Here is a 13838-nt window from a genome sequence, read left to right as displayed (position 1 = left end):
GTGCCGCCACCCGACGACGGACCTCGCGCGCTTGCGCCCCCAACTTTCGGCGTACGATCCCTGTCCCCGACCCGACCCGCCTGCGCCCGCCATCGGTGGTGGTAGTGGTCGTCGTCGTCATATTATAATATATCATATTATTATTATTATATAACAAATATAATATAATTTCTCGTCGTCGGATCAACAGGAACGATATAATAATATATTAGTATATATTATATTATATCGTAACGAAATCGTCGTCGTCGACGTTGTTTTGAGTGTAAAATAAAAAACAAAAATTAATAATCAACGAAAAGGAAAGAAAAAAATCATCGTAATCGCGAGGCATAGTTATTAAATTTATGTAATAATTTATTGCATTTTACAGCGATCGTATTATGGGAATCGCGTTTAACGCGATCGCCAGAGATGGGCCTTTTTACGTATAGGCCTCACGTATAATACGCGTATTATATTCGCGGGCCGCGACGGCGCGTTATCGATCGCTTTCGTGACGGCGGCGGCGACGCGGCTGGCCGGCTCGACCGAGTTCACATTATAATGATGATAATATTATACGCGCGCGCGTGTGTGTACCGGGTGATTCGTATAACGTAATACATTTATCGTATCAAAAACGTTAATAGTTTTTGACATTTTTTTTTATAATTTTAAGTCGTTATTTTTACTTTTTTTTTTAATGACAGCGGGCTTTTTAAATTCCTCATTCCAGACCAGAATATTTTTATTTTATAAGTATTTAAAGGTTAGCCTAGTGGTACGAACCCACGGGGATAAGTAGTCAGTAGGTACCCCGTAACTTGTTAGTTCACTACTCCGCTCATCAGAGATTTAAATACTAATAAGTAATAACTAGTAAATTATACTGTTCGAATCTTATTGATAAAAATATTCGGAATAATACTCTGCTTCGGAATACGAAATTAGAGATGTATTTTATCATTCAAAAAACTTAAGAAACGATAACGATAAAAAAAATAGTCAAAATTATCATATTTTCAATAATTGTTATTTTATAACGACCTAAAATTATGTAAATTTAAAAACGATAGTATTTTCTTTAACAATGAATGTTCACATTAAATGGATCACCCCGTATTTATATTTCATATTTTTTTCCGTGGTTTAGGACTATTTATGCGGTAAAAACGCAATGAAATGCGGGTGTTTGCACGAAACATACGATACACTATAAAATAGAAAGACTATAGTTTCGAGTGTCTTAGTTTAGGCTATAACTTGCACATTTATTTCTCTGTACCTATTAATAAATTAGATTCAAACAATTTAAATGAATATGATTATACTCAAAATGTTGTTATGCATAGCTGTCTCTTAAACGGATATTTTATCGAGTGTGTGTGTGTGTGATGGGAAGGTCTTGACATTTTTATCCATTATCAAAATTAAAGCATAATTCCTTCAACTTGATGTTTACATTTTTTTCCGAGAACGCTTGTACATCAAATATAAATTAAAGAAATAAAGAAACAATAATAAGTGATTATATATTACATGTTGTTATTCGAAAATCTATAACATAAAATTGTATTAATAATCATGATTTATAAAATAAATTCTGCTTTTAATTTTTTATAATAAGTTAATTTTTAAATTAATAGAATACATATTAATCAACCGATAAAATAAATATTCTCTTTTCTTTATAGTTTTCGGCCTTAACTGATATGCCATGTCATATTTTTTTTATCCATAAGACCATAACTAAGATTCGCTATCTGTCAGATTCAACCAGCTCTACGACTCTTTGTAAAGTTGTAATCGAGTTTTCCGCAGTAACCTGGATTATCCTATTGGCCTTTGTCTTTTACGTTCTGTCACATTGTAACACATGTATAAATGTCAAGTGAACCTTTTTTCGGCACACATGGACAGCGCAAGGGAGCCACTTCTTCTTTATTTCATATGCTATTGGATTTTTGATAAAGATCCTCAACCTCTAAATTATTTCTGACCCTTTACTCCCTTGTAACCACGCATATGTGCTATAGGAGCCAAAAATCGAACTCAAAATTTTTAGTTAGATATGAAAATAATACAAATATAATAACAGGGATAGGCAACTACAGTGACTCTTGATTATACCTTTTTTTTATCTGACACATGATACATTTTCTGCAAATTTTAATTTGCTTTTTACAATTTTAACGTTTATCTGTATTTTATTTTATTACCTATCTTATAAACATAGATATAAATGTTTATTTAGTAAGTATTGAAATCGAACTGAAGCTAAATTATTTAATAGGTACTGAATATGGAATTTTTAACAGGTTATAGGAAAATGAGTATTTATTAATACCTATTAAGTAGATTTTGTTGAATTATCATGTGCAACAAAAATATACTCAAATCATAAAAATATGATGTAAATATAAATAATAAATGTTAACAAATTAAGAATTTTAAATTTTAATGACTTTTTTTTTGTTTCTATATATTTTAAAGTTAAAAATTGGCCCTCCAGTAACTCTGAGTTACCCGTACCTTTTATAAAAGTATATTTATTATACGCAATTTATGCATAATATAGTTTTCCAGATTTTGATCATCGTATTATTAAAAATTAAAATATAACCACATAACTATAGTTTATAACTTTACAAGCATAAAATTAAACTACCTAATTAATTTGTTCTAGTTTACTTTTCATTTTAATTAGGTAAGTTAGTCATTATTCATTTTTATACTTTTTCAAAATTATTAATTAATTTCTGTCAATTAAAACTTTTTTCACACAGTTGATGAATTATTTTTACATTTTCGATTTATAAATATTTTATACTATATACCTACACAATCTATACGCACATCGACACATGGTAGGTACCTACTTATTACTTAAATCTTAATTAATAATGTCTTTAATTCAAAATATTTTTTCATTTGAGATTTTTATATTTTTAAGTTATTATTACTTAATTAATAATGTCTTTAATTCAAAATATTTTTTCATTTGAGATTTTTATATTTTTAAGTTATGACAAATACAATGCTATTTATAATACATTTTTAAAGATTTTAAGTCGTTATTTATACAGTTTTTTACTTTTTAGTGGTTATTTTGAGTTTTTAAATAATTTTTTTTAGATTGTTGAATGTATTAAATTCACAGTCCTAGTAGTGACAGTCACAAAAATCCAAAAGACACATTTTTAAAACAATATACCTACTCGTATTCATCAAAAATTGAATGTCAAAGTGAGAAATTTCTAATTATATTAAAATCAATACATAAAAATACATCAATAACAGATGTTTTTAAAATGTATTAGGTGAGTTCCTGCATAATAAAATCAAAATAGAAATTATTATAAATAGTGTACAAAATAATATAAAGTGTGTTCTATACGATTTTTAATATAGATTCGATGTAAGAGTACCAATGTGGAACTACGAATATATAACATATAAATAAATATATTTATAAAATATATTATATAGGTATTATAATATTATAATACCTATTAAACATAAACATTATATTTTATATTATAGCTGATATATTCAGTGGCGTATTTAGAGGGAGGGTATATGATATTATGGATGTTAGAACATCCCCCATCGACCGTCTGTATTATGTTGTAATTGTTGTCTTAGTATTAGTATTTTATATTGTATTATTTATTTTATGTGCATAGGAATAAAAAAGTCTCTTACAACTTACGCTAACTTTTTATAACAATTTTCATTAATATAATAATTTATTTCAATAGGTACATGCTTTTTGTTAATATATACGGTGGTGTGGGGGGAGACCCCCTATCATTACTCTATTAAATTTTAAAACAGTCCCGTAAAATGAATCCTGGATATGTATAGGTAAATCCATTTTTTTAAATTTAAATTTTTAGTTGTCAATAATTACATAAGTTATAGTTATGTACTTACATGACATATCCTACATAGAGTTAGGCATACAGCTTATAATTATTGACACAATTATACAACCAGCAATAAGTTTACATTTATGATAGATACGTATTAACAAATAATATGAATATGAATTAATATGTTAGATAAATCATAAATACCTCCTTCGCAATCAACTGTAGGTAGGTACTATATTTCACTATTTTCTGAACCTACACAATTATAATAAAATGATTAAAAAAAATTACCTTACGTAACTGCATAACGCATTAACGCCACTGCATTTAAACAATTATTGATAAATGATCAAGTAAACAATTTAATCACTGTTGTAAATTATTTGAAATAAGTTGGTACCTTTCTTTTAATATTTATTGCAGGTATATACTATATACTCGGTACTCTGAGTCTGGACTGGTACCTATGTAGTGTATTCCAATAATTATCTATCACAATATTAGATCACGGACGCTGTCTTTAAATAGTATAGTTTTTAATAAACTGTCTTCATAAAAATCTTGTTAAAATAATTATAAGTAGTTGATAATTTTAAAATGTAGACATACAAGTTTAAAAATATAGGTATATATTGTACATAGGTAGGTAAATATTAACATAATATATGACATAGTTATGTATATTGTATATAGGTGCCATTGAGTGCGTTTTAGATTGCATATTATCATAGAACATTATTTATGTTCATACAACGTGTAAAATACATAGGTAGGTAAAAAAAAAAATACTGCGTGTAGGTGTTACGAAAAATTTTATTCTCGAGTAGGTCCTATACAATAAACGTTAGTAATATTTTTTAATATTTATACTATTTAAAGAGTCTATATGACTATATAAGGTATAGGCTAAAACCATAAATTAAGATAATACATCCAAACATATCTTAATGATTGTGCAGCTAGTCGTGCCTGTATAAATTTACAAAATTATTTTTTTTGTGAAAAACACCCTTTTTACTAATAATTATTTATGTATTATATCGTTTATTTTAAAATTGATAGTTAGATAGGTACATGATTTTTTGAAAATATTAATTCACAAAATCCAGTGTCCAACAAGTATTTTCTGAGGTCGTAAAAAAATATAAATTTTTCAAATGTTTTTGTATTTCAATTGAAACTTAATACAAATATTTCAAAAACGTTAATAGATTTCAGTGTTTTTTTTTTTTTTAAAAAAAGCAACCAATTAATAGGATATATTAAATTTAAAATCGTTTTTATACAATAAGCCAGATTTTATAGGTACTTGACCAAACATCTACCATAGTCCATAATCAATGTTTAATTTAAATAATTGGATTTGAAATTCTGAATATTCAGATAATATTTAACTTTAAGCAAAATATTATAATTAATCATTTACATAATGAAAAAACACAATGTTGTGCATTAATCTTATATTTCTAAAATGTTTTGTACAATTTAGAATATTGACATTTTACAATGTAAACATAACATATGTACAACTGAAAATCTGAAAGTTATTATTTTACATTTAATATTAAGCCATTAAAATTTAATGGATCATCAGTGTATTAAAGCATAAACAACACAATTTACTAAAAAAAATAAGTTTGAGACATTAGTTTTCTTGTTTAATATTCAATAAAACCACTTAATTCTAAGGTCTACAATTAAAAATTGTAAAATTTTTGATACTTGAAAATAATATTATTATATTATGTTCATAATTGTACATATACAACTTGAATATATTACCAGAAAATATGACATTCAGTCCAGTGTTGTAAATTGACCTCAATTTCTGGTGATGCAGAGAAATATTTTAATTTCTAACCCACTAATACTAACTTTGTTTGAAAATCCCCACCCAATAAACATTGTATTTTTATGTTAAATTAATAAATAAGGATTGAATTATTTTAGAAATAAAAACTAATTGAAGATAAATCATAATCTTAATCTCAAAAAATCATTGATTCGTTTATTTTTAATTAATAATAAATTGTATGTGCATTTCATTCAAATTCGTTTTTAAACAGGTTATTAAACATGACTATTGCACTTTGTACTGAGCAATCACTTGCGGGTTGTGTCTATATTCTATAACAATACCAGTTATATAGCACAAAAATTTTTAATTTTTCAATTTTATTATTAGTTTTAAGCAATAAAAATAATAACATATAACAGAGTTTTCCATTTATACTATAGCCTATAGGTACCTACCTATGTTTCATAATCAGATCGATCACTAATAAAGCAATGTTGATATGGATTTATAACATTGTCTAATATAATACAGAAATGTTGATAAAACTACGAAATATCCAACATTGCCTATCCTTTCCAGTCATTGTTAAAGATGACTAGGATATCACAACAATTCCTGAATTATCATCTATTCTGGTAACATAAGCATTTAACATTGTGTAAAGAGAGTTAAGTATAAATTAACTATGTCCATTTATTTCAAAAAAAAAAGTTTGTATGAAATAACTTAACATAAAAATCTATCATCTTCTAAAATATTATAGTTGTACTTTTAAATATCAAAACATGAATAATATATATAACTATAAAAAATAAATATTTATAAACATTTATGTTTATTAATTAAAATGTTTAAACTTTAAACAAATGCTTATTAAGTAATGATAGTAATAAAAAAAATTAATACAAAAATATACAAATTAAATTAAACATATTAATACAATTTTAGAACAAATCAAATGGGTACAAGTCAAACTATTTTTATACTATTTAAATTGGATACAACTGTTAATTTGACAACTACATTATAATATTATATAATAAAAAAATATATATATATATTAAATTTATGTTTGATTACAAGTAGTTCTAGTTACTGCAGAAGATCCGTCTACAAATTTTGTTCTAAACAATACATTAGCATTACTAAACATTCCATCCTTTAGTGATACTACAATAAATTGTGATTGTTTAAAATGTTGCTTCAACATTTTTCCTATATTTTGTGTGTGGGATAGATCGAGAGCAGCATCTACTTCATCCAAAATATAAAGAGGAACTGGGTTGAAAAGCAACATTGCCAAAACTAAAGACAGCGCAACTAGAGAGCGTTGCCCACCACTAAGTTCTTCTAAGCTTTCTTTCCATAGTCCATTAAATGCAACACGAATCTCTAATCCGGCTGTAATGTCTTCTTCGTTTGTTTGTTTTAAACAAGCTTGAGCACCAGGTAATACACTACTAAATATTTTTCCAAATTCTATATTCACGCGATTTGAAGCGTGTTGTAAATGAAGACGTTTTTTTACTTCTAATTCTTCAATTATTTCATTAATTTTAATTTTATCCTTTACAATTGTTTCCAATTTTTTTTGAAGGCGCTTATACTCTTGAATATGTTTATGAAAGTTATTCAATTTTCCTGGATCAACAACTTTTGCTAATTGATCATATCTAGTTTGCAGTTCATTAACTGACCGATTGCATTCCTCTGTGAACAAATAATATATAATTATTCAAACTATTCTAAATACTTTATACTAAATTTATTGATCAAAGTGTGCTATATAAATAATATGGTTATTTTATTAATTCTATAATCCTACAAAATATATACATAACACCAAATACATAAACTACTATGATAAGTACACATATCATTATTTATTTTTTTTACTAAAAACAATTATACAATTATACATTATACATTTGAATTATTTATCTTCTGTAAGCTAAGCTCCTAGCAATGATAGAAAGTTACAAATAAGTATCTATATATTATATATCTGTTATTTTAATTATTTATTTAGTAATTAATTTTTGGAATACTTGCGTTAATATGTCTACTAAAATAACTTGATAACGAAGTTTGCTTTAAATAAAATACAAAAAGTGCATGATATAGAAAATTTTTAGAACTGTTATAACTATCAAGCATATTACTATGTTTACATTTTTATAGCTTTCAATAGTCATTACTTAATCAACGCTGTTTTCTTAAAAATAAAAAAACGACCAACATTTTTAAATAACCTTAATTGTAATAAAAAATATGGTATACTATATTTAATCTTACCAGATTTAAAATTTATAAAATCCATTTTAAGTGCCATTTGTTTTTGTTCATCAGGCAATCTTTTATCAATATCCTTAAATTTTTCTTTTGCAGCTATTGATCCATTATTCATTTTAGTAATTTCTGAAGAAAGCTCAGCCAGATTAACTTCATTAGTTGAAATTTCTTCAATCAATTTCTTTAACAAATATTTATGTTGCTGAATTTCATTAGAATTTTTCATTGCAATTTCTCTCTGAGCCTCATATTCTTTAGATGCTTCCTTACATTTGTCATCAGCTATTTTTAATTCAGACATCAACGTGAGAAGCTTTTCTTCAAGTTGCTTCTTCTCAACATTTAACTCAATCAATTGGTTTTCTTCTTCTTGCATCTGACTAGTTAAATCTTTAATTTCAAGTTCTAATTTGTTGTAGTTATTTTTTTTTTTATCATATTCTGTTTTGTTTTTTTTTATTTTTTCCAAAATATTTTTTCTCGATTTTTCTGCATCACTTAGCTGCTTTTTTAGAATATTTTCAGCATTTTTCATTTTATTTTCCAAGTCTTTAATTTTTTTTTGTAAATTTTTTTCATTAGCTTTGCCTTCGGCCAACTTAGCCTCTAGTTCTGCTATTTGCTGATTAATTTTATTAAATTCAGTAACTTGTTGATGAGGTTGTCCTAAATGTACATCTGATCTAATTTTGTCCAACTCTTCTTGAACAGAAATTTGTCGATCTTTAAGTTGCGCAACCTTTTCTGGCAAATTATGCATGGCTTGCAAGCTACTATCTACCTTTTCATACTCGGCTTTTTTTGCTTGGAGCTCAAATGAAACTTCATCTTGTTTTGCTATTGACTGTAAAATAAGCCTTTGAGTATTTGCTCCACCAGTAAGACTTCCAGAAGGATTAAAATGATCACCCTCTAATGTAAAACAATGCTTATTAACTCGGTTGTCAAAACAAACTTTTTCAGCAATTCCCTTAGTCGTACATATAAATGCTTGTCCAAATACCCACTGTATAGCTTTTAAGTGTTTTTTGTCATATTTAATAAGTGACATGGCAGGAAAAACATTATCAGCTCCACCAATTTGCTGAGCTCTACTAATAATTCTAGGATCCAAACTATCAGATTTAATTTTGCTCAAAGGTATAAAATTCACACGATTTGGAAACTTATTAGTTTCCAAAATATCTTTACCAACAGTATCATCTTCAACAACAATAAAGTATAATTTACCTCCAGCCAAAGTTGTTAATGCCAGTTCAAATCTAAAATCAATAGGTGTAAATAAACGGCAAATAAGACCATGCACTTTACGTCGGTCAAAATTAGGCCTTGGATCATTATATCTAAAGAATAAACCCGGATTATTCGATTCAAACGATTCAGTTTTTGAACTTAAATTGCGTACTTCTCTGAGTAAATTATCACGACTTGATTTCAAATTATGATGTTGATTTAATGCTTCGCTAGCTTTTATATATTCATCTTTAACTTTCTCATATTCTTTTTCTTTAGCTGTTAATTGAGACATTTGTAGGTTGTATGTTTTTTGCGCTTCTTTCACACCAGTTAAGTGTTCATTTAACTTTTTTTTTAATCCATCAATTTTAATTGCACACTGTTGGTTCTCTGTCTGCTGATTTTGTAATTCTAAATTATATTTATTAATATTTTCCTGCACTGAACCATTATCTTCATCACCAAATATATTTCCTGAATTTAATGATCGTATTTTTTTATCAATCTCATCCAAATCGTTTGTATTCTTTTTATTCTCTTCTTCTACGCCTGCATTCATCTCATTAAAGTCATCCATCTCTTTTATCTTTGCTTCATAACCTTTCTTACTATTATTAATTTGTTTTTCCAAATCTTTAATTTTTTTAACCTCAATATTTATATTTGTATTACATGCATTTACTTGAAGCTGTATATTGTCCTTTTCTTTTTCTTTTTCTTCAAGTTTAACTTTTAATACATTCAAATTATTTCCACCATTTATTTTTAGTGATTCCTCATCTTCTTTTAATTTTTCCTCCATACTTTTTAGCTGATTTTTTGATTCTTCAATCAATTCTTCTTTTTTCTGTTTTATACCATCTAGTTTCTTTAGTTCCTCAGTAAATTGATTTACTTTTTTCATTAATTGTACATAATTCCAACTATCAAGCTTTTCCTTTAATATTCTTAACTGACCATGAACCATATTTAATTCTTCCAACATTTGTTTTTCTTTTTCAATAGTCTCCATAGTTGGAACAATCTCTTCGTCAGCAACATCTCGCATTTCTTTTAATTTGTTATCTTTCTTGCCCACTGTCATTTCAAGACTTCTTTTCTTAGACTCATACATGTTAGTGCCAGCAGCCTCTTCAATCATAGACAATATTTCTATAGGTTTCATGTTTAATACTTTTGTAATTCTTCCTTGCATAATAATGAAATGAGGATTGTTGACATTCATTTGTAGAGAATTAAAAAAGTCCATGATTTTTTTAGCCGGTACAGTAAGACCATTAATCCTGTAGGTATTTTTAGAACCCATTCCCACTTCTCGTGATATGACAATTTCATCGTTGTGTGTATAATGTGGAGCAGATCTTGATTTATCTCTATTGTCAAAAGTAATAGTAACAGTAGCTGTATGAACTCCTGCCTGTCCACTTTTATAAATAACATCTTGCATAGTCGAAGCACGTATAGTGTTCATAGCAGATATGCCCAAAGTAAAACATATTGCATCCAAAATATTTGACTTTCCTGTTCCGTTTAAGCCAGTAATAGCATTGAATTCTGGATCAAAATCATTCAATTCCACACGTTTTCCATAGGACTTAAAGCCGTCAATGACCAAGGATTTTATATGCATTGTAGACCTGGAAAAAAAATATTACAAATTTTAATGACAACCTATTATTCAGTCAAGGATTCAGTCTATCAAAGTTAAAATAAAATAACTTAACTTAACATTAAGTAATATTTTAAAATTCATTTAATACTCAATAGCAAAAATTACACTGCTATCACTATTTGTTATAAGATTATACTAAGGTATATATATAAATTGTAAAACCACAAAGTGTCAAAAAAAAAAAAAAAAATTTATGTATATGAAACAAAAACTAAAAATATTTATTAACTACAAAGAAAATAATAAAAATGGTTGTTATCTTGGTTAGAAGAAAATAATTGATAAAAAAAAAAATTGCGGTCTTAAAAAAACTTATACCTGTAAGTATTTGTCTTTTCCTTATTAATGCATAAATAAAATGAACAATTTAACATACATAAAAACCCATTTTACAGTCGTTGTCGGATAAATTGAGATAGCAGTGGTGGCGCTTTTCAGTAGGTGTATGTCAAACTAATCGTAATGTGTAAAATCTATGTATAAATAATAATAATCTATCTATGTATAAAAATAAATATATATATATATTAATAAACTTTTGGTAGTAACATTGAAATACGGAGAACCTCTGGTTTTTCGTTATTGCACCGCCCCCGCCATCTAAATTTATCTGGCAAAGACTGTACTCTATTATTTTTGATATTTGAGTGAATCAAAAAATGTGTTATCAAATTTTAAAGTAAATATATTACCTTAAAATATTTATTTTTATTTTATTTTAAAGTAAATTACCTGCAAACATTTAAAAAACTTTTTGACGGATCTAAATGAAAATGTTATCTTAACTTAATAACAGGTCATTTACTCTAATATTAAAAATAACAGTTTAAAATGGTTTTTCTTTAGCATTAAATTTTCCATGTTATGCGTTAATAAAATAAAAACAACATATACGAGTAGTAGGTATAATGTCCTCTCAATATCTTAAGGTACTATTTTATCATAACCAAATTCTTTGTAACTGTGATCCTTATTCAAAATATTTTTCTGTTCACCAAATTAAATAATGTTTAATAATGTTTAGGTAAAAAAATTTCACTAGTTATCAATAACTGCATTTAATACCAAACCACCTTACTATACAGTGTAGTAGTTGAATATTTTAAATTATTTGGTAACAGATCAACTAAGCAATTTACACAGAAGATGATATAGTCCTTTAAATCTATAAATTCGATTAAAACACAATAATCATTAACCAAACAGCTAATAGAACTAATAGTAGAAAATCACGAAAAAAACCGTGTCATCAGCACTCTACTATTTAATTTAAATTATATAGAATGAGTCACATTAAATATTTACAACACTAAAAGAAAGAAAAGATTTTAACAGATACTTAATTTGAACTAATTATTTTATATGATCTGTGAGATTTTAGATTTGGAATTCATTAGATAGGTACACACAGCTACTTGTTTAAAGTACTTAAATACAAAATTTGCATTCTCAATTCTTGTATGGCCAAAAGACGCAGATTATGTATTTATAGTATCATAGAACCTATGGTATGACTTCTTTTGAATCCACCATTTCTGCTACAGTCATCATAGTCTTAACATTAACTATCAACATTATTATTTTATAACTATTAATTATATAACACACATACACTTATTATGAAAACTTAATAGTTTAACCTATGATTCATTTTCTAGTAATTACTCTTTTATTATAGGAAACCAAATTAATTGAACAAAGTAAAACATATAACAATCATGTAATCGAGCTAGGTACTTACTTTTAAGTAGACGTATTAATGAAAAACGAAATCATTACATCAAAAGCAAAAACTGAGTAACTGTTAATAACAAAATATTATATTACAAACTTCTTTTCAGTACTTCCGACGGGCGACGAACACGAATATAAAACAAATTTAAAATGTATAAAGTCTATCAACATAGGTAAAACTTAAAATCCATAATGCCTTTATCAGTTACATTGTTTTAACCGCCATTTTACCGCAACGCAAAAGGGCGCATTGTTATCACAACAAAAAACAAAACAAAACAAATTTATTATGTTGGCGACACTGATAAGCGCGGGAATATAATATAAAAATTAACTAGATAATAATTATTTTTATTATAAAAAATATACACTTGGAAAAAAATATTACGTATCCTAATTCTATTACTTATATAACGTTTAACTTAAAAAGTTACTCCAACCACTAAAGCTCATGAAAAAATACAATTATAAATTATTTATTGATAGTGAAACAGTTAACTGGTAAATAAAGTAAATTAATTTCTGTTAATCAGCACAAAAACTATAAGAACTTTAAAAAAAAAATCAATAACATAAATATAATATTATTTTTAACATCATAATGAACAAAAATAACATTTAGATTTAAACAATAATGAATAGTCAATACTAAGACTGAAGAATAAAATATTTCCAGTTATAGTATTCTACTTGATCAGGTAATTTGTATAATACGTATTATATTTTAACATTCAAGGATAAAGGTGTATAATGTAATTATAATTTATATTATAATATTAATATATAATATTGATATTTATGATTTTTTCAAGTAATTATACAAAATATAATAATTTCTAGATTTAATTTACATTTTAGTATTTTACACTATTATACTGATGATGAAATAATAATGATTCAATACAACAATACATCAAGCGCGTATAATTAAAATATGCATAGTATAAATGTAGTTTAGAAAAAACAAATACCTAATACCATAATGTAATACCATATTATTATAGTATAATACTAACATCAATGGTTTATACAGAATACAGTTACAGTAATAACTAATAGGAATTTGGGAGGTGACGTATTATGTTGTCTAGATTGGGTCTTATAGGAGAAATACTGATACAGTGGCTAGTTGTGGCCACAGTGAAATTTTTAAGTATAAAAATATTTTAATAAATATAACTAAAAAGTAGATTTTTGTACAACAAACACCGGCAAAAATTTCAATTACATTTCTAAAATGTACAAAATT

At 26.2% G+C, this 13838-nt stretch overlaps 1 protein-coding gene across 1 annotated transcript; it reads right to left on the bottom strand.

The window, feature by feature from the left end:
- Nucleotides 1–5300: 5300 nt before the first annotated feature.
- On the bottom strand, nucleotides 5301–12790 carry LOC114119992 (structural maintenance of chromosomes protein 2). Its single transcript, XM_027981748.2, has 3 exons — nucleotides 12597–12790; nucleotides 7951–10820; nucleotides 5301–7365 (listed from the first exon to the last, which is right to left on the bottom strand). Exons 2-3 carry the CDS (start codon nucleotides 10811–10813, stop codon nucleotides 6722–6724), a joined length of 3507 nt encoding a protein of 1168 aa, XP_027837549.2. The 5' UTR covers nucleotides 10814–10820; nucleotides 12597–12790; the 3' UTR covers nucleotides 5301–6721.
- Nucleotides 12791–13838: the final 1048 nt, after the last annotated feature.

The sequence above is a fragment of the Aphis gossypii genome, chromosome 3 (genome assembly GCF_020184175.1).
Source record: "Aphis gossypii isolate Hap1 chromosome 3, ASM2018417v2, whole genome shotgun sequence".
Lineage (NCBI taxonomy): Eukaryota > Metazoa > Arthropoda > Insecta > Hemiptera > Aphididae > Aphis > Aphis gossypii.
This window is presented reverse-complemented; position numbering and strand designations above follow the sequence as displayed.